Source organism: Tachypleus tridentatus, chromosome 1 (assembly GCF_004210375.1).
Source record: "Tachypleus tridentatus isolate NWPU-2018 chromosome 1, ASM421037v1, whole genome shotgun sequence".
In the NCBI taxonomy this organism is placed as follows: Eukaryota; Metazoa; Arthropoda; class Merostomata; order Xiphosura; family Limulidae; genus Tachypleus; species Tachypleus tridentatus.
This window is the reverse complement of record NC_134825.1, coordinates 2,551,783-2,574,961: the sequence shown is the minus strand read 5'-3', so window position 1 is coordinate 2,574,961 and position 23,179 is coordinate 2,551,783. Positions and strand designations below refer to the sequence as shown.

Here is a 23,179-nt window from a genome sequence, read left to right as displayed (position 1 = left end):
TAAAACTGAGTTCTGAGGTAACTCACTTGTGACATTAAGAATGCAACTCAAGTGGGAGAACCACACTACACTGATAACAGGTACATTCTTCACCCAGAATCCAGTTCCTGTATCAAGAATGGAACCATACATGAAAGATTATTATTATAGGCCAGCCCCAAATAGACAGCTGAAGTTCCACAACTCAAGTGTTGGAATAAAGTGATCTTAGTTCCAACATCAAATGTTTGTGGCTAGGTCAACTAAACTACATATCTACAACCACAGAGTGATGTGTTTCAAGCCTCCAGAATCACAACAAGAAAGTAAGAAATGCTGAAGTGGACAAACCTCCTATTCCACCTAAAGAAGCCTGAAAGGCTCAGAATGATAAGACTGTGTATGCTCCACTCAACAAAAGGACCAGAACTCATCCAGTATGGAATTAGGAACATTCTACCTGATTCACAACTTAGCAGACAATGACCATTCCACTTGCCCCTATAATTGAGGGGAGGATGAAGAACTGTGTTCAACCCAGTATGGAAACACTCCACATTTGGAGCTAGTGAAGCCCCTTCAATGAACTATGTACTAAAAGAAAATTGATCAAAAGGAAGGGTTACACAGTCCCAATCAGACAGTCAAGCATCAAATCTAAACAGATATTACAAATAGGATCCTGCATAGATTGGTGCTGCTCCTACAGACACGTGGCAAAAAAAAGCATCTAGGGACTCCGGTAGGAGAGCCCCTAACTTCACCCTATTCTCCAAGCATGAAGAAATTTATTCTGGAGGAAAACCCTCTATCCACCACTCAAGTCACTAGAAACTAGATATGATAAAGACTCTTCAGCTTTGTAATGCATGTTGTGGAGCTATGAGGAACAGTGTTTTGGAACCTATGCAATAGGTTAACCAAGTTTCCTCAGTTTCAAAAGTAAACTGATTCCAATTTATTCAATCCAATGATCAGTAAGACAGGCAGGATATGTTTTACCTTTATTCATGGCATTCCTGCATAGTATGGTAAAACCACCTGGTGTTGTCTTATGAAACACCTCATTTCTAAAGAGCTTGTTGTACTTATATAAAGTATACTGAAATAGTGGTTGCTTGTGCAGAAAGCACACCTACTCAGACAACACTTACCAGAGAGCGAGATCCCTTACAAAATGAAGCAAGGGCTAAGGAAACGTCAGAATGAAAGTACTAACCCCTCTTGATAATCTACCCAAAGCAGTTAAGTTAGCTTCATGGGTGGGTGAAAACCCTCAGATGAAGATACTGCCAAATCATACAAATAATACAAGTACTGGGGGAGGTCCTCAGTGTTCTCCAGTGGAAAATTCAACTGGAACCCTTAGGATACAGAAACACAACAAGTCTGATAAGACATGATATGGAGAAGACTAATTCCTTGCCTCCAAGGGAGTCCTCAATAAAAAAAAAATTGTTGTTTAGCATCTTCAAAGGCAGGCAATAAATCATTCAAGACACTTACTGAAATGACAACGAATGAATGATCGATCAACAATGTGAGAAATAGTGATCATAGTTATTGGTGAAGAGGATTAATCCCTGTTTGAGTATCTTGGATAAGAAGAACTGGTCTGAGGATGGTAATAGAATAATAGTGTTTTGTGAGCAAACAGTGTAAACATCTGGCTGTGTCTGAAGGTTAGTGACAACAAAAACTAAACCTTCAGATGGAGGTAACATATAAGAATTAGGACAGTTGTAGAGAAAGAGCAGCAACAGTAACATTCAGTCAGTAACTGGTCATTCAGTACAAAGGACTTCAAGCAACCTAAGAATTAGGACAGTTGTAGAGAAAGAGCAGCAACTGTAACATTCAGTCAGTAACTGGAATGGTCATTCAGTACAAAGGACTTCAAGCAACCTGAGAAATCCAGAGAGTACTGATCATGCAAAGATTTAGTTGCTAGTATTAAATGGTAGTTCATAAGGCTGCTATATACAGGAAAATTATGGAAGGTGAAGAAACCCTCATGTTAAAAACAACATTATGGTTGACTGTTCTGGCTGAAATAGATTCAACCTGCTCTTATGACAATATTACCAATACGCATACCATTTCCACTGAAATACGTGCATTTCAGGAGGAAGCAAAAATAGAAATTGAGACAGATACATGCCAATCTTCAAAAGCATATCGTATGAAAAACTGCATGACCCGTACACTTCAGACTGAAACTTCAGGATAGTCAAGTGAGTCCTGTCAAATCAGGGCTGCTTTCCCATAGATTACCTAAGAAATGGGAAAGTATTGCAAAATAGAAACCAGGATGTAGCTGCTAACCAAGTGTGTGACAAATTTACTATCATATATTTATTTTAATATCAATGTTTGTTTTAGTTAAATATATATTTTGAAATGCATGTAACCTATACTGTTAAATCTGTATTGCATTATTCCCATCAATTCATTAAATTTGTAGAATTCTCGAGTGTAGGTATCAATAATGCTTTACAAAAGCACTCATGTATCATCAGTATTGTGGAGTAAACTGATATTTTTAGAACCTTGCCTAATGTTTATAAGCCAGTGCACCAAGAGACAGTATAGATTGTTGGTTTGCTATAGTTGGTATGGTATAAACCTTGGAAGCTCTAACTGTAATTAATCTGAAAAGTACAGATATGTGACCATTTTACAGATTTTGAACATTACAAATAGTTTAACTTCAGACATTAGTATTTCTACAAAGGAATTCTATAAGTTCAGCTGTAAAATCCTTCATGTGATCAACAGACCTAGCTAGCTCCCTGTTACGTGAAATGTATCTAAATCAACTCAGAATTAATCTGCATACCAAAAATCATTGATAAAATATCCAGTTATAGACAAGATAGAACACTCAATACTAGCTGTAAATTTGGAAAAACTTTATATAAAAATCATTATTTCTAACATGTTATTATAAACTGTATTATTGTTTGTATATTAAAATATATTCTACTAAGAAAGAAAGCAGTATGTATCAATCTTCTTGGCAGATATCATAAAAATGTGATGCATCTCAACAGATAATTAATTACTAAATTCAAATTACAGTTTAACTCAGTTTCAGAATCTTTCAAATCACAACACATAATATAATAAATTGTCTGAGATAAATTATAATATGTAACAAGTGCCATCAACAGTGGGTTAGAAGAAAACATACTTAGTGCCTGGGGAAAAAATATGAACTGAAGGGAAAGCTAGAACAGTAATCCTTTCCCATCAGAATGCACCCACTGACAGAGCCTGAGATGAGGTACTGGAGACCAAACTACCAGTAGTTGAGTGTTCCAATGAGAGGTCAACCCACCAAACAGAGTTGGAAAATGAGAGATAGATAAACAGAACCTTGCAATATGGTATCAATTCTGTGGAGAGAATCTGTTTGGGTTGAGAAAATTTATCTATTACTGCAGTCCAGACCTACAAAACATGACAAGCTAGTAAGCTCATATGATAGAAGTGGTTCTGAGAAAGAAGGTCCAAGATTTAAAAACAAGGAGCCATGGACCATGTACCTCCTCAGTGAGAAACACAAAACACCACCATGGAATCAGCAGCCTATTGATTTTCCCTATAATAAGCCCAAACCAGGAGGCATTGCCCTTGTAAGAGCAAGAAAAACTAAAACAATTTGTAAGAAAACCTTGACATACATGTATAGAATCTGGAATTCCTACCTGTTGGTACACCCTAACTCTGAAGTGAAACATTCATGAAGAAAAGGATGAGGGGGGTCAGTATAGGGACCTACATATAAGAAGCAACCCCACTAAAATTCCAGACCAAGGATCTGGGGAAGCCAGTGAAGCAACATTTATAATCCCTTAGTTGCATAAAGTCAATGAAAAGGATTATTCTAGCACTCATTTCAAGGGCATGAAGGATTTGAGAGATTGCACACTTCCAAAAGAGAAATAAACATCTGTTCAGTGGGAAATTGAGAGGTAAGAGTCAGGTTTCCTGTTCTATTGTGAAGAGCTTGATGCAAGTCAGTTGAATATGACTGAGAGATGAAATGAATGGATGTCTCAGCTCTGAAAATGAAGTCTGTCTTGGTGGTTTCTGAAAGCAGAATCTGGGTGTGGTGTTTAGACAGTAGATAAGATAGGGTGAGCAGTAACCAAGCATGTATGGAATGGAGCACGCACTGAACTATGAAATGGAGGCAAGAAAAAAAACTTGTAAGGTTTGGCAGAACCGACATGAAGCATATGCTACTTTCAGGCATGCCAATGATATTTATGAAAAAAAGAGGAAAAGGTATATAGCCTGGCGCCTGAGGCGCCACAGCGTGGCGGTGCAGCCGTGCCTGACTAGAGGGGTCCGGGGTCATGCCCCACTGGGAAATTTAAAAAAAATGGATACTATTTGGTGTGATTTGGTGCAATATGAGTTAATAAAGCCAAAATAACTCAGTAAATATTTCAAATACAAGTCATTTCATTATTATCCTTTTTTGTCATCAATAACATCATCATCATCAACTACTGGTATGCTGCCAATTAAATGTTTTACAGTCATTGCCAATAACTACTTCTCTGCTGCATATATTCTATACAATTTTCAAATCACATAAAATTACTCTTTTGACTAATCATGACTACCTACAGTTCAAATTGTTCATCTATGCAATCTTGTCATTATACTACTAGTACCTTAATGTCAGTGAATTTTCCATTCTTTCACAAATTGACAATATAAACTAAAACAGCATATGAAGGAAAGCTATGACATTGCTTAAAAATTCAACTACTGATATCAGTGATATGCCTCAGAAATTAAATTCTGTACAGTCACTGACATCAACAACTACTGCTCTGCTGCATGTATTCCATTAAAATTTCAAATTACTTAAAATTACTCTACATGACTACCTACAGTAAAACTTGTTCATCTATACAATCTTGTCAGTAAATTACTGGTACCTCAATATCAGTATATTTTTCATTCTTTCACAATACAAACTGAAACAGCAAATCAAGGAAAGCTTTGACATTGCTTCAAAATAAAATTAATGATATGCTTTAAAATAAACCACTGGCACTGTATGCTGCAGATAATAATAAAATGTTTTTCAGTCACTGATATCAACTTCTGCTCTGCTACATAAATTACAGTCAAATATCAAATCACTTAATTTCCTTTAATCAATCTTGGCTACTTTCCTCTTTTTCGAGACAAGGGTTTCCAGTGCTCTCTTCCGAGCTTTTTTTCTCTCCTTCTCTGAATAGGCAGCTCTCTGTGCCTCTGCGGCTTTCTGGACATTTTCTTTAGCCAAAGTGGCTGGGCCAGATTTCACAGAACCATAGGCCTCAAGCTTTTCTGCCCTTTTCTTCTGATTCTCCCTCAGCTTTGAGGTATACTTTGAAGCTGCTGATCTAATGTCCTTACACATTCTCTTGTCTACAGGATCAAAATGAACATCTTTCCTTTTAAACATTTCAATCGCTGTTGTTTCTTTGGAGCGTAGAGAATATTTTATCGTCTGGTATGCACACGATACCAGACCACGAGACCTGCAACGAGACGAAACGACACTGCCTCCAAGATGGCGGTCAGATTTTTTTTTTCCTGCAATAAACATTGAAAAAATACAATTTCTCCTCAAAAACCACCTACCCAGCCCCCAAATCGCTCATATTTTTTCCTCGAATTTACACGAATCTCGTGGGTAATCGTTGGCCTTTGGAAAACCGCGGAAATCCGCGTTTCAGCAGAAAAATGGCACGCATGTACTTTGAAAATATATACCCTGAAATACATTACCCTAATCCTTGTGACATGTAATGCTATTAGTGGTGGAATGCCACAACTATGACAAAGTACAGATAAGAGCCAAGTACAAGAAACCTGAATGTTCACAATCCTAGTAAAAGCTGAAGGAATGAGTGAACTGTCAATCTTGGAGAACTGATACAGACAATGGAACACAAATATCTCATAAGCCAACACAGCTGAAGGAATGAGTGAACTGTCAATCTTGGAGAACTGATACAGACAATGGAACACAAATATCTCATAAGCCAACACAGCTGAAGGAATGAGTGAACTGTCAATCTTGGAGAACTGATACAGACAATGGGACACAAATATCTCATAAGCCAACACAGCTGAAGGAATGAGTGAACTGTCAATCTTGGAGAACTGATACAGACAATGGGACACAAATATCTCATAAGCCAACACAGCTGAAGGAATGAGTGAACTGTCAATCTTGGAGAACTGATACAGACAATGGGACACAAATATCTCATAAGCCAACACAGCTGAAGGAATGAGTGAACTGTCAATCTTGGAGAACTGATACAGACAATGGAACACAAATATCTCATAAGTCAACACAGCTGAAGGAATGAGTGAACTGTCAATCTTGGAGAACTGATACAGACAATGGAACACAAATATCTCATAAGCCAACACAGCTGAAGGAATGAGTGAACTGTCAATCTTGGAGAACTGATACAGACATTGGGACACAAATATCTCATAAGACAACACAGCTGAAGGAATGATTGAACTGTCAATCTTGGAGAACTGATACAGACAATGGGACACAAATATCTCATAAGCCAACACAGCTGAAGGAATGAGTGAACTGTCAATCTTGGAGAACTGATACAGACAATGGAACACAAATATCTCATACGTCAACACAGCTGAAGGAATGAGTGAACTGTCAATCTTGGAGAACTGATACAGACAATGGAACACAAATATCTCATAAGTCAACACAGCTGAAGGAATGAGTGAACTGTCAATCTTGGAGAACTGATACAGACAATGGAACACAAATATCTCATAAGCCAACACAGCTGAAGGAATGAGTGAACTGTCAATCTTGGAGAACTGATACAGACAATGGAACACAAATATCTCATAAGCCAACACAGCTGAAGGAATGAGTGAACTGTCAATCTTGGAGAACTGATACAGACAATGGAACACAAATATCTCATAAGTCAACACAGCTGAAGGAATGAGTGAACTGTCAATCTTGGAGAACTGATACAGACAATGGAACACAAATATCTCATAAGCCAACACAGCTGAAGGAATGAGTGAACTGTCAATCTTGGAGAACTGATACAGACAATGGAACACAAATATCTCATAAGTCAACACAGCTGAAGGAATGAGTGAACTGTCAATCTTGGAGAACTGATACAGACAATGGAACACAAATATCTCATAAGCCAACACAGCTGAAGGAATGAGTGAACTGTCAATCTTGGAGAACTGATACAGACAATGGAATACAAATATCTCATAAGTCAACACAGCTGAAGGAATGAGTGAACTGTCAATCTTGGAGAACTGATACAGACAATGGGGAATGAGTGAACTGTCAATCTTGGAGAACTGATACAGACAATGGGACACAAATATCTCATCTTCCTAAACATGACAAAAAACAGAAATAAAACCCCAGAAGAACAACCAGAACTCACTCACTACTCCAAACATAACAGCTCTAGAATTGAATTCCAATTCACAAAGATCTGTGGGAGACAACAGATCAGGCAGATAACAGTGTTGAAAACTTGACTCAAAGACATGTAGGTAACTCCACGTCTGGAAATACTTGGAGTCTACTCCCCAAGATCTTGAAAGCATACAATAAACACTGATGCCACTGGTATCAATACTGCCTTATAGCATAACATGTAGAAATAAGCAGAAACTATTCTGGATACCAATGTGCAGAGATACTGATGTTCAGGAATGGGACTCTTGAGTAAATATGGGTGGAACAAAAACTCCTTGTATGTACAGAGAAAATTCAAGATGTCAGTGAGAAAAGAATGACTGTAGAAGTCAAGAAACAAAATGAAGAACATGCTAATGATGGTTCCAGCTAGTGATCAACAAACATGGTGAACTTGAGATGTTTCCAACAAGCACAGGAAGAAAAACAGAAGATGATAACAGAGCTGTAAGTATGTAGATATACCCTATCCCACCTGGAAACATTAACATATGCAGGTAAACTAAACCCTCCATCACAGAACACCAAAATTCAATGAGCAGATATAGTATATGAGAATCAGATATGTTTCCACTTGTTGTGGTAGCCTAAATCACCAAGTTCTTTCATATGAGAATCAGATATGTTTCCACTTCTTGTGGTAACCTAAATCACCAAGTTCCTTCACTATACTGATAACTAAACCACCCTGCATGAACACAATGTTAGTGCAAGGAGATAAAGTGAAACATTAGCATTCAGTCTGTGCAGGCTCAAAAGTAACCAGAGAAAGACACAAAATGTCACACACTTGATGAAATAACTGAAGAAAGCAAATATAATAGCTTATCTCAAAAATTTCAACTTTTGGTTTGTATTTCCTTTAAAGACTGAATTGATTATTATTTATTGGAACAACAATTAGTCTATTTGTTTTGTGAGAATGAAGTAAAATTGGTTCATCTTCTGTGTTCTCTATATAGAACCAAACTTTGGATTCCAGTACTACAAGCCCACTACTATCCCACAGGAGGCCAAGTGAATCTAAATTTTCACCAGAATGTTGTAGATCACCCTCAGTTGCAGCTTCAGATCCCTCCTCTTGAAAAAAAATCATGGAGCAGAATATAATTCTCTATTTCATTGCAAATAAGATCACAGACAATCTCAACTGAGGCAAAAAAACATAAAATAATGATACTGCTGTGCAACTTTTACATGAATTAGCCTGCATGAAATTTTTTGGCATTGACAGTAATTTATATTTCTGAAATTGATATCTCAGAAGTATCATGAAATTCACTTACTTTTCTTGATTTTTGTCTGCAAAATGAAATTCCTTGATGTTTACAAGAATAGAAATAAAACAATCAAGAATCTTCCTGATTTCTCGGACCCAAACAATTTCACATGAAGTGTGATCAGTACTGATGTTTTTATTTAATATTTAAAAAAACAATTAAGTGTGACAAAAACTAAAGAATGGAAAAATATATATTTTTACAAACAAGAATTCTATCAGGAAAGAATTATATATTAAACATTCTCTACCTTAACTAAGGAGTCAAATATTCTTAGCTTTTCCCATGGTAATGTTCCTTGATGGAATTTAATGGCAGGTTCTTCAAATCCCATTAATCTTCGAAATTTAACAGCTTTATTATCTTTAAGATGTTTATGTTGTTTTACCATCAGAGCATCAGGAAGGTTTATACTATTCTGTACTCTTCTTTCTTCTGTGTTCATAGGCTTAGAAGAAACAGCTGGTTGTCCCAAGTGACTTTTGGTCTTATCTTTAAATTTTGGTAAAGATTCTTTAATAATGGTATCTTCCCTGTTAAAGCTTTTATGTATATCACTAATTAAATAACTCCGAGTTTCAGTTGGTTGATCCACTTTCTTGAATACAGACAAACTCAGAGAAGGCTGACCAATACGATATAAGCTTTCCACATAATCCTGAATCAATTTGGCTTTCTGTTTCAAGTAACCCTTTTCTGTTAGATAACCTGAAAGAAATAAAAATCTTCACAATTAAATTCATAAAGAACATTTAAAGACATCTTATGTAACAAACATCACAAAAAAACAAGAGAGAGCCAGAATGATGAATTTAATATTTTACATGTTCTTTTACAAAAACAAATTACAAACTGCTAACTAGAGTGCAATATTACTTTGTGTTTAACTTACATTAAGGAATATAGTGCTCTGGAATGAGGATGAGACAAGGGGGTGTGGCAGAAGGGGTCTCATTTTCAATTTGATAGCTTTGTAACCAAACAAAGTTGAAGGCTACAAATATTGTGGTTTGTTTAAACAAATAGTATTTTATAAAGGGTAATTTACATTTAATTTCGTACTTTTTAATAGATGGTGGATAAAACAAAGATGACAAAATGCCTAGAGAAAATATGTGATGTGTGTCACATTAAGAAAAATTTAGGATTTTTTTTTAATAGTGCTTTGTAAAATTAAGAACTTGAAAACTTATATGCTATTAAAATATGGATTATTAGTGAAGAGTTTATGTTATACTAATTTGTATAACATAAATGAAAAGCAGTTTAATAAAATTCTGAATGTAAAATACTGAAACTGTTTTATGCACAATAAAGAATACCCAAGGTAAGAGGGTTAAATCCTTTCACAAAGTGGTTTTCATGTTATGATTAAAAACTATTCTTCATCCCCAGAATCCCAAGTATTATTTGTGCAATCTCTAAAACCTCCTAAATATATTTCAAATGTTTGTTTTCAGTAAAACTTTATATTTTGTCTGTTATTTTCCCTACCCTAACTACATGGGGTTTGTCAATTTGATTGAGTTTGTAATCCACATAAAAAACAGTAGAAATAAATAAAAATTATGCTTTTCATCATGAAGCAAGATAGTGCTTATTAGGTTAATGTGAAGAAGAAGGAAAGGGTGGCAATTTATATCAACTCATTTGATGATCTTTGTGAAGACAATGGGCTTGAAGATTTTCCATGTAATGACTGGAGGTCACTGATTGAAGGAGGGAAAAATGTGGCAGGTATTCCGTTTAAATACAGTGGAGTGCCGTTAAGCCACGGTATTTGGGAGGTCAACCTGCTTAACCGCAGCTTAAGTGGTCCGCGGCTTAAGCCTTTATGACTGAAAAGCCCGAAGTCGCCAACAGCTCTGCCAAGGAGCCTCATCCGAGCCATTGCGTGATCATTATATCGGATTATCGAATTAAAAATAATACTTTAATTATTGATAACTTTTTTCACGGATTTACCGCGGATTAACTTTAATGTATGGAGAGGTGTGATTCGGTAACAATGGCGACCTCCATAAAGCTGACATAGAGAGCGAATAAGGTAGATTAACGGTTGATTTCTATTGTAATATATTTTATTTATTTCCCAAATTAAAGCAAATCCTTTTTAAATATCCCCTTGAAGTTATAAAGCCAGGATTAAATTTGTAAGCTGCGTTTTTACACATTCTTAAATTGGCGGTGAGCCGCGATAATCCTCGCTCACATTGCTCACAAGACTTGCTACAGAGGCTTAAGTGATTTCGCGGTTTACTGGTCCGCGGCTTAATGGCGCTCCACTGTATATCTGTCACTAGTGCTTAGGAACAGATATACCCAGGGGTGCTTGGAAAGTTTCTCTCTCTCTTCATCCCAATTTCTTGGAGACTTACTGTCAAGTTTTTATATATGGATCCAGATTCTCCACAGTAGGTGTTCATATATGTTGGCAATTTATTTGAAAAATAAGCAAATAGAACAGAGTCCATTAATTTTAAAATAGTAAAATACTCCAAACATATATACAAATGTTTGTTACAGAATTATATTCAGGGCTTTAAATGTCTTGGTTTTGTCAATGGCTATACAAGGTGGTTATTTTAGAATACAATTTTCTCTGCTCTGCTGTTAAAATACTCAGATAATTTCACTATGAAAAATCACACTATTTGCTCTTTATAGCCAAAATCACTGTTTAGATATGTTTGACTATACTTCACACTACCTTAATATGCTTTTATTTAACTTATCATTTAATCTTACACTAGTGCTAATTTCTTGACAGGTATGTTTGTTTATATGTTCACACACACTCACAACAGCAGTCTTGAACATTCCAATCATACTACAATACATATATGATGCAACAATACTCATTTAAAGCAATGAGAAAAATTAAGAAGGTTTGAGTGACACAACATCAGTTTGCAAAAGCTGAACCACACAACAAATTCATGAGTAGCTATGTAACAACATTTTTAACAGGTTATCACTTCTAAAAATAACTAAATTTAATAACCTTACTCACAAAATTCATGTTAAAACTGCAATGAAACAGTCATATATGTATCCAACACTTACCAATGTTTCACTCTTCTACATGTGTTACTGGCATATCCTTGATAGAAAGAAACAGTTAACACAAAAACACAATCTCCTCTCAAGGCTTATCACAGTGTTTTGGTGTATGATGTGTGTTAACTCTTTTACAACAGGCATCCTTTGTGTTTTAGCATATTACAACCATTAGATAGTTATGTTCAAATTTAATTAAAACTATTTTATTATCAAATAAACATAAAAATACAGTTATTAATTCAATTTTTAATAGCATACAAGTTTTAAGTTTTTAATGTTATTAATAAAAGAATATTTAAAACAAAATCCTTAACCTCATCAATATGACATTTACTCTTTAGGTCTTTTACAATTTACCATCCCTTCAAGAAGTATAGAATGTAAGGTAAATTACTTACTGTAATATAGTCATTACTCAGGTAATGTATACTTTTCATTTCATTCAGTATTCTTTGTTTACAGAACCATAAACTAAAACCAAAATATCTTGTCATTCCCACCTCCTGTCACATCCTCTTTTTAACAAGTTACCAATAATTCTTCCTCATGTTTAATATTATATTATTTATCACCAACAGAAAGCCAAACTTCAATCTTCCAAATGACATACTGTATTATATTATCACCTGTGTAGAGAACTGTATGTTTCACTTCAAAACTCTATTTTTATGGGAAACACATCAATGAACTCAACTAAATATTTAATGGCCCCCAGCACACAGTCAGAAAACAAGAAAAATTATGATAGTTGTAGAAAATTCTCTGCTTTTACATTTTCTACTCTGTTTTCTTAGATACACAATAAAATCAATAAAAATAAAAGTAGCAGTCATCATTTCTATAAAAAAGATGTTTAAGTTTCATGGGCAGCTAAAAGAAAAACATGTGACCCAGGTAAGTACTACATTTCATGTTTTTCATGTGACCCAGGTAAGTACTACATTTCATGTTTTCAAGTGTGTTCTTTATTTATTAGTATAAAACTAAAATGCAGTAGATCAAACATGATAAACGAAAATAAATAAAAATTCATCACGTGTTCTTGTGAGCAGCTCATGCATTGCATAATTTGGTATGGTAGCATAAGCTGCATATTTGCTGGTGACTTACAGCTTGTATTGCAGGATTATTAGTTAGACACAATTCAAATACCAATGAAACAACAAAATTTAAGTATAATTAAACATATATTGTAACAAGCTATAAGTTATTATAGAAAGACAAGAGTCTAGTTGAAAGTTATTTTAAATTTTTTCTATAGTGGTTACAAAAAGATAAACTGGCCAACTTCCAACAGAGTTAGGGTAGAAATAAAAACAGATAAAATACAAAGATTTTCTGACAAAAAATTATATGTATTTAAAAGATTTTGGAGTTTACAGAAAGGAAATTTGACAATTTTCAGTAAAAGAAAAGGATATTTAATCTTAACATGAAAATCACTTTAAGTGAGTTTGAAACTATATATTAAAAATTTTTTTTAGTAAAAATACTTAAATTTTTTTTGTGTGTGTACACAAATGATCATAATGTTTACTGATAGGCTGAAGATATGCATACACTGTGAGAAGTTATAGTGTGACTAATCTCATGATTATGAATTAGGTGCAATGCATCTAGCCTATACGAAAAGTTTTAAAGATACCAACAGTTGAAACAGAAGAATAACATCTCCTGATGACTTATCACTGTTTTATATTTGATAACAACAGCATTTCCTCTAAAGATAGCAACATTTCATCACTATAATGCAAAAACAATTAAGTTATTAAAGGCAACAGTACACTTATCAACTTTCAGACCATGCTATTTCTTGTTTTTGTTAAGCTGTGCATATTACATAGAGAAATAACTTGATTACCACAAAAACCAAATGGATTATATTCAAATTATGTCTTACCATCATCTAGCTGCTTTTGAATGTATGTCATGTTCTCCTTCAATCCTAAGGAAAATTCAGACATGGATAGATTCATGTTGGCAAAACTATAGTCTGCCATTTTGAAACCTGGCTGTTCTAGAACTTTAGGGAACCTAAAAAATGAGAGTGGCCAGAAGAAAATCTAAAGTTATTATTCATTGGAATTGAAACAAATATGTATAGACACCATTCACTACAATATTTAAAATATCTCATTTTCAAACTAAACATGCAAGTCAGAAACAACTTATTAAGGAAAATATTTTATCTTTATTTATTATTTTTTTCAATTACATATTTTGTGAAAATAAAAACAAGCTCAAAATAGCAAGTGTTAAAATAAGTTACACATTACATACAGAGAAGAAGCAAACCAGGATATTTAGTTGAAAAAAAGTAGAGTTTCATACAGATGAGAAACAGTTATCTTCAAGTAAGAACTTACATGTGAAATACTTTTTATCTGAGTAAGAACCCATATCTAATGTACTGTATATCTAAGTATGGATCTAAAACTTAAAAGATCCATGTGTATATTAAACAACAAACCAAAAAAGGACCTAATTTCATCAGAAAATTCTTCAAACGTTATGTCAGGTTCTGTAATTTGTTCATCAACGTGTTTTGGATCATGATTCTCGGTAGATCTGATAAGCACATTTCTTGAAGTGGTGTCCACATTCAGAGTAAATGTAACCTACAACATTTAAATACATATTGTAAGAATAACATATATATAGTAAATGTAACCCACAATATTTACATACACACAGCATGGATACTGTACATAGTAAATATAACCTACATCATTTAAATACATACAGTTCAGATACTGTACACATTAAATGTAACCTACAACATTTAAATGCATATGGTACAGGTGCTTAGAACAGTAAATGTAACCTACCACATTTATATATATACATACATACATACATACATACATACATACACACACACACACACACTGTATGAATATTGTATATATAAACAAAAAGGTCAAATACCTATACTTTGATAGAATGTTTAGGCAGAGTATTCAGAATACCAATACTTTAATACCAATATTTATCAAAATGCCACTCCTTCAGTTTACTTTAAATTATTCAGTTGAACTCTCTTGAACAGTGGTTCCCAAACTTTACTCATTTTAAACCCCTTTTGTAAAGGTGAATAATCAAGACCTCCTCCCTTAAATTAACAAAGAATAAATAATATCCTAAAGAATGGTTTGACAATACAGTTGCTAGAAAACAGTTCAGTAATACAGTTCCATACATTCTTTATTAACATGCTTCCTTTTAAGCAGTAATAACATGCCCTATAATCTGGGTTCAGGATAACACTACAAGAGTGATAGTCCCCTATTGTATGGGTCCACAGTAATACTACAAGATTGATAGTCCCCTATAGTATGGGTTCACAGTAATACTACAAGAGTGATAGTCCCCTATACTCTGGGTTCACAGTAATAGTACAAGAGTGATAATCCCCTATAGTATGGGTTCACAGTAATACTACAAAAGTGATAGTCCCCTATAGTATGGGTTCACAGTAATACTACAAGAGTGATAGTCCCCTATAGTATGGGTTCACAGTAATACTACAAGAGTGATAGTCCCCTATACGCTGGGTTCACAGATGCCAATGGGTGTTGCTGACTTTCTTCTGGCCTATCAGTTCAAGATTAGGTAGGTCTACATGAAAATATGAGTATGAACTAAAATATAAAAAAGGAAGTTACAAAACCAGACACCAGAAGGACAGAGAAAATGCAGGAACTGCATGTATTAGTTTTTACAAATATAAAAGTAACAATTGGTTGTACTTCTTCAACTGTTTTTATAGTTTCCTGTGACCTCATACAGAGGTTGTCCCAATTTAGAAACACCTGATTTTAAAGTATAACATTATGTACACTAAAACTAAAGAGAAAGAAATTTTCTTACTTCAAACACACTTCCATTGACTTTTCCTTTAAGAGAAAGTGTAATGTTGGTACTGTTGTGATTAGGATAGAGAACAAAGGTAAGAACATTATATTTCTGAGACACAGCAACTTCTCGAACTACTGGAGATTCATCCACATATCCTTCAGTAACGGAACTAAATAATGAGCTTAGGTTGAAATATCCATTCAATAAACCTAGAAAAAGGAAACAAATTATACCATATAATATCCAAGGAAAATATACATTTCTCTTTTTGTTAAAACAGTTGTACCTTTTGTGAAAGAACAACAACGTTATGTTGGTTAACTCCAAACATTTGTTGGAGTCTCACAAGTTACTGTCTAATAGTTTCATCCAAAATTTTCTTAGTTTTTTCTAAGCACATTTTTTGAGAAGCATTACATTATAAAAACTGTCAACACAACAAATTTTAATCAAAAAGTAGTTATTGAAAGAATCTTATAGAAGAGGTTCCCATTTTGTAAGACTATCAAATTCCTAATATATGTGAATTGGTGTTTGGGTCTTGTATTTTCTACTTCCTTTATCTGTTAAAAATTATTTCCCTGGAGGAGATAGATTAACTGAGGCCAAGCACTCACAAAAGTAGATGTTAAAGGATTTTGAAATGATACATTATTATTTTCCAAAAGTCATATCTGATGCCACAATAGGAGAGAATTATTAACATTAAGAATACTTTATTTGTCAGTAATAATGCAATGAGGAGATCCAGCTGCACCACCTAAGAGTTAAATCATTTTACTAAATACACTAAAAATATAAAATAAATTGAAGAACTAAATTCCAAGTACAATAAAATAAAAACTAAAACCTAGATATGATACAGCTAAAACCTAGATACGATACACAGCTAAAACCTAGATAAGATACAGCTAAAACCCATAATGTTATGGAATAACAACAGATGAGGTAGAACAAATCACAAGTAACACAGAAAAACTAAAATACAAATAAGAAAGAACTAGACCCAACTAAGAAAAAAAGAACAAAAACCTAAATAAGATAAAATTAAAACCAATCTAATATATAAAGCTAAGTTTGGGTCAGTTTGTTTAAGCCATCTATTATTTATATGTTTCCACATTTCTTGACCAACCAGCACAATGTAAAACTTAACACAGTGACACATAATGATAAGAGAAGGTAGGGTGAATCCATTGCCTTATCTAGTATTAATAAAATGCATGGAAACAGTATGTCTATCTCTTCAGTATGGGTACCTTTATGTATTTGTATTGCACTTTTAATGTTTATTATGATAACAAAATAGAAGCACAATTTCCTATAGGTAGTTACAAAAAATTTTATTTCACCCAGATTAAAAAAAAACACTGTAAAAAAGAACAACAAAAACTCAAATAAAACAGAACTAAATATCATATTAAAAAAGAAACTAAAATATAAATAAGATAGAAGAACCAAAACCAAATAGAACAGAAAAGCAAAAACTCAACTACTAAAGAAAAGTAATACACATTATACAAAATAAAACTAAACTGAAACACAGAAAAGATAAAAGAACAAAAATCAAAATATAAAAAGAACATACAATATAGAAGAAATAAATCCAATTAAGATAGAAAAACAAATTTCAAATTAAAATAAAAAAATAAAACAACTTAGACAGAAGAACTGAATCTCAAGTTTAGAAGTAAACTAAAACTAATACGACAGAAGAATAACAACCATGATAAGATGAAAGAACCAAATACCAAGAATGACAGAACAAATGCAAGATAACATAAAGCCAAAAACCAAGAAAGACAGAACTGAAATGAGCCAACTATAAGTGTTGTGGAAAATTTAACTGTGATAAAGAAAAGATTACACAACTTCACGAGTAGTAAGAGGTAATTAAATATTAGAGATGAACAGATATCCTTAATGGGTTAATAACCTCTTTTGTCCCTTTAAAATGTTATGAATTACCTATTTCTATGAACTAAAATCTAAGGAACATAACTGAAATATAAGACAAAAACTGAAATTAAATCAAGACTAAGAATGGATAGTTAAGGAAGTGCAACAACTGAAATTAAATCAAAACTAAAAATGGATAGTTAAGGAAGTAGAACAACTGAAATTAAATCAAGACTAAGAATGGATAATTAAGGAAGTAGAACAACTGAAATTAAATCAAGACTAAAAATGGATAGTTAAGGAAGTGAAACAACTGAAATTAAATCAAGACTAAAAATGGATAGTTAAGGAAGTGGAACAACTGAAATTAAATCAAGACTAAGAATGGATAATTAAGGAAGTAGAACAACTGAAATTAAATCAAGACTAAGAATGGATAATTAAGGAAGTAGAACAACTGAAATTAAATTAAGACTAAGAATGGATAGTTAAGGAAGTGAAACAACTGAAATTCAAGAAGTAAAACTTCAGGGACTAAATAATGGAAACTCAGAAAAAGTGGCATTTAAATAATGGTTCAAACTACAATAAGTATGGTTAACAAAACTAAGGTAGAAACTACAGAAAATGTGCTTGCAAAAACAAAAGTCAAAAGCACAGTATGTGTAAATAACAAACTTTACAAGACTGTGCTACAGCTGATCTTCAAACCACAATAACAGTGGGTTTAAGTAACAAACTTTACAAGACTGTGTTACAGAGTCTTGAAACTGCAATAACAGTGGGTGTAAGTAACAAATGTTACAAGTTTATGTTACATAGTCTTGAAACCACAATAACAGTGAAAGTAACAGACTTTACAAGACTGTGTTACAGCTGGTCTTCAAACCACAATAACAGTGGGTGTAAGTAACAAATGTTACAAACTTATGTTACACAGTCTTGAAACCACAATAACAGTGGATGTAAGTAACAAACTTAACAAATTTGTGTTACAGGTAGTGTTAAAACTACAATAAGTTAGTGTCAGTAACAAACTTAACAAGTTTGTGTTACAGGTAGTGTTAAAACTACAATAAGTTAGTGTAAGTAATAAACTTTATAAGACTGTTCTTGATGACAAGAAATGCACTTGAAATAAAAAAACTAAAAAAAGAACTTCACACTAAGAGATATTAATTATATAAACAACTTAAAACAAGACAATAATATCAAAATTCTAAAAGCAGATAAAGACAATGCTATAGTTATAATGAACACAAATGAATATCTTATCACATATAAACAAATTTAAACTGCTAAATAAAAATCCAACAAAAACACATGAAAATCAGTTAAACAAAATACTACTACAAATGAAAAAACTAACACAATCTCAGAAAACATTTATTCTTAGCTACGAAAGACCAGCTCATGCACACCATAACTATATGGCACTCCCAAACCTGATTGTCCACTACGACCCATAACTACAACCTCAGTAAATATATAACATCAGCCAGCTCCTTTTTCAAAGACTTTTAACTTTAAATCTATTCTTAATCAACTAAATCATAAAGCCTTAATGGTCAGTTTTGATGTAATCTCCCTCTTCACAGAAGTTCCAACAACTGAAGCTTGCTGGACAGCTTTAGAACTTTATATCCAAGACCCCAACCCATTGATACACATTCCCAGCAATCAATTAGCAACCCTTATAGAATTCATTATCATCAAAACTAATTTTATGTTCAATAACCAAAACTACCTACAAATAAATGGCCTAAGTATGGGGAATCCTTTGTCACCAGTTCTAGCCAACATTTTTATGACACAGACTGAATCTCAATCAATCAATTTAGCCTTACATCCACAACTATACTAATACAGGTATGTTGATAATACAATTGCTGGATTCACATCTACAGAACACACAGTTTTTTTCAATTATGTTAACTCAATACACCCCAACATTAAGTTCACCTATGAACAGGAAAAAACTAACCAAATAGCATTTCTTAACCTAAAGATCACAAGAACTAATACACGATTCAAAACAAAAATCCACAGAAAAAACAACCACACTGAATTATACATTCCCTGGGATTCAGCACATGAAAGAAAACAAAAGCTCAACATATTAAGAAACCAAATAAACACAACCACAAAACTATGTTCACCCAATACAATTAAGAAAGAAATCAACAAAATAAAACAACACTTCAACATAAACATCAATAAATATAATTCAGAAACCATTCAAAACATTGTACACACACACCTAGACCAACATAGTCAACAACAAACATAATAAATTTAATGAAACAACAAATCATAAAAACCTTACACTGCTGCATACCATGTATAACTGATATTAGTAAAAAAATAGCCAACATTTAGAAAAACTTATAACAAAACATAACATTTCAGTAAACAGTAAATTTATTCAAAAACCAGGCACAAAACTAAAGTTCATACTAAGTAAAAACTATACTGACAAACACAACACCAACATAATTTATAAAATACAATGCAACAACTGCCTCGACTTCTAATTGGAGAAACAAGCAGAAAAATGGAAACTAGATTCAAATAAACACAACATAAGCACGGGAAACACCCAGATACTAAGTAGGGAAACAAATATAAACAAATGCAAAATCAAAGAAGCCCTACTTATACAGCAACTAAAACCAAAATTAAACCAATATAAAGGAACATCTTTATATCTATACTAATTAATAACCTAATATCCAACCTGCAATCCCCCTACAATCCTGTACCCATTTATACTCTTGACCCTAAGACATATCCAGCAATGGCCACTTGCAAACCATCTTTCTTAACCTGAAAATACCCTGGGAAAGTCGAAACATTGTTTTCTCCTTATCAATAAAAATGTTAATACCCATACCATTTGTTCTGAGAAATTTTTATAAGACTGTGTTACAGCTAGTCTTGAAACCAAAATAAGAGTGAGTGTAATTAACAAACTTTACAAGCCTGTGTTACAGACAGCCTTCAGAGAGTCATCATGAAAAACTGCTGATAGTATTACCGCTAAATGATCTACTGGCATAATGACAAATGTACAGAAAAACAACATTTCATGCTAACTCTATGTAAAAGTATCAGTTAGATATAGCCCAATGTTGCAAGTATGACTTCGGCTGTACATACTGTTACACATTTCTTCTAACTTCACAACAAAACATGTAGTAAAAGTTATCATTCTGATAATTTATTAAAATTTATTTATTAGAAAATGCACATTTTGAGCACAAACTACCTTGAGGTAATTGATAAAACTGCTGTTCTTGAAGAAGTATGAAGCTAAACAGTTTGTTGTAATTAGATGTCCCACAATCTCCAACATCAAAACTACATTGTTTCACGTTGCATGCCTGAAAGGGCAGAATATTTTCATCTCTGAATAAGTGGATTAACTTTAAATCAAAACACAAACAACAATTTAAATCTTTACAAATGTTAGATATTTAGAAAAGACCTGTAGTCCTTTTACAAATATATAAAAAAAATTAATTGTTTTTAAGAACTTAACAAGATCTTCATTTAGCTAAACAAGAAGGCATCTAAAATTACTAACAGGAACTTAAGTATTGTTGTAAGCTATATTTTTAAAAATGTTGTAATTTAGATATTTATTCAATAGAGGAAGCATGATATAACATCACACATCTACCATTAGTATTACGTACTAACTCTAGTAATTACATCAATGGTCATTGTTCTCTACATCTACCATTACTAATATGTAGTAACTACGTCAATATTGGTCACTGTTGTCAACATTTACCATTACTAATGTGTACTAACTAAAGTAATTCTATCAACATTTGTCACTGTTGTCCACATCTACCATTACTAATATGTAGTAACTACATCAATGTTGGTCACTGTTGTCAGCATTTACCATTATTAATGTGTACTAACTAAAGTAATTCTATCAACATTTGTCACTGTTGTCCACATCTACCATTACTAATATGTAGTAACTACATCAATGTTGGTCACTGTTGTCAGCATTTACCACTACTAATGTGTACTAACTAAAGTAATTCTATCAACATTTGTCACTGTTGTCCACATCTACCATTACTAATACAGACTTAAGTATGGCTGTAATCTGTATTTTAGAAAATGTTCTAAGCTAGATAAATAGCAGACAGGGCATATTAACCAAACGTGTTTCAGTCAATCCACTGAAACAACTCAGTATTGCATATGGAATGTTAACATTACTTCCAAATTTATAACATGTACCTAAAAAAGTGTGGTAAACTTTAAGTTAAATGTAAGTCTGTTGTGTACAAAAAAAAAGATGTGTTAAAAAATATCTTCAAAATATAAAACCTAGTAATAGTTAAATAGCTGCCAAATTAAAATAATCTTACTCGTACACATGAAAACGACAGCCCTTCATCAGGTATCCAGTGAGAATAAACTGTTAATAGGATCTAAAGTTGGTTGACTGGTATTTATTGGTACAAAGCAACTTGGCTATCTGTATCTGTGCCTGTATCTGACAAAAGTAGAAGTCAGCAAAACCTCCCACTCATCCTTAAATTGTTGAGGAAAATATTGATAATCTTTTGACAAAAGTTGGATCAAAGAAACTTACCTCAGGACAATCGTGAGAGTAAAATTGAATAAGAAGAAACTATGATCTATTTAAAGTGATATTAAGTTTCAATCTAGACCCCACAGATCCAAAATGGGATCCATTCATTGAGAATCTACATAGGCCTCCTCCTGACAATGATAAGCCAAAGTATGCTGATCCAATAATCATAGGGGACAAGTCATAGTTATCCCATTGCATAACTGAGCAGCAAATCTCCCAGCATGAACAACAATATCAGAAGGAGGAAAAACTAAGTAGCCACTTGCTGTCCTTTCTACTAAAAAGGAAGAAGGAGAATCAAATGCAACAGGAGAGGCCCTCACAAACTCTATTAACCAACTGAAGAAATAGGTGGCTGTTCAAAATTATCATCTGTTCAGTTTGACCAAGTGAAAGAAAGCTGAAAAAAAGCAAGTCTAAATTCTCACCAGTCATTCCCAGGTTGTTCACAAAAGCTGCTTCAAAACCCCTTGGAGAGATAAGTAACCCTGACTCTGCACGTGTGCCTTCAATTTAATATGGATCATATCATGGACAGCCTCGACCGAGAGTGACCAACTTCTCAGGTTGTTTACAAAACCCAATAACAGAGGTGAAAGAGATTATGTCTGGTTGAGCTCCAGTAAAAACATTAACTCAGGAAATCGGACCCATCGATAATGATTTTTAATTAAATAATGCATTATTATAAAGGAAAAAATAATGATAAAAATGCCAACTGTGTTCAAATTTACAACGTAAATAGTATATAATCACAACACTAATGTTGATAGAAACCATCCCAAAAGCATTGTAGAGAAAAAGTGATTATTTTATCAGGATGAGTTGCATATGTACAGTTCCCAGAAAGAGGGTACATTAAAGTTGATGGAGAAATTTGAAAATTAGAATTTGTCTAGGAATTCAAGTGAGACAAGTGTTCTTAATGCTTAGATGGACAAAGAATGGAAACTGTGA

General features: G+C 33.3%; 1 protein-coding gene across 2 annotated transcripts in view; it reads right to left on the bottom strand.

Moving 5' to 3' along the window:
• The window catches only part of LOC143230391 (N-acetylglucosamine-1-phosphotransferase subunits alpha/beta-like), a 179,919-nt gene that overhangs the window by 70,960 nt on the left and 85,780 nt on the right, over positions 1-23,179 (bottom strand). For both annotated transcript variants that reach the window (XM_076464018.1, XM_076463930.1), the window contains exons 12-16: positions 20,867-20,981; positions 15,712-15,908; positions 14,323-14,459; positions 13,742-13,875; positions 9,029-9,486 (exon numbers count right to left, since the gene is read on the bottom strand). In XM_076464018.1, the coding sequence (XP_076320133.1) occupies positions 9,029-9,486; positions 13,742-13,875; positions 14,323-14,459; positions 15,712-15,908; positions 20,867-20,981 (1,041 nt within the window). The remainder of the gene's footprint in view (positions 1-9,028; positions 9,487-13,741; positions 13,876-14,322; positions 14,460-15,711; positions 15,909-20,866; positions 20,982-23,179) is intronic.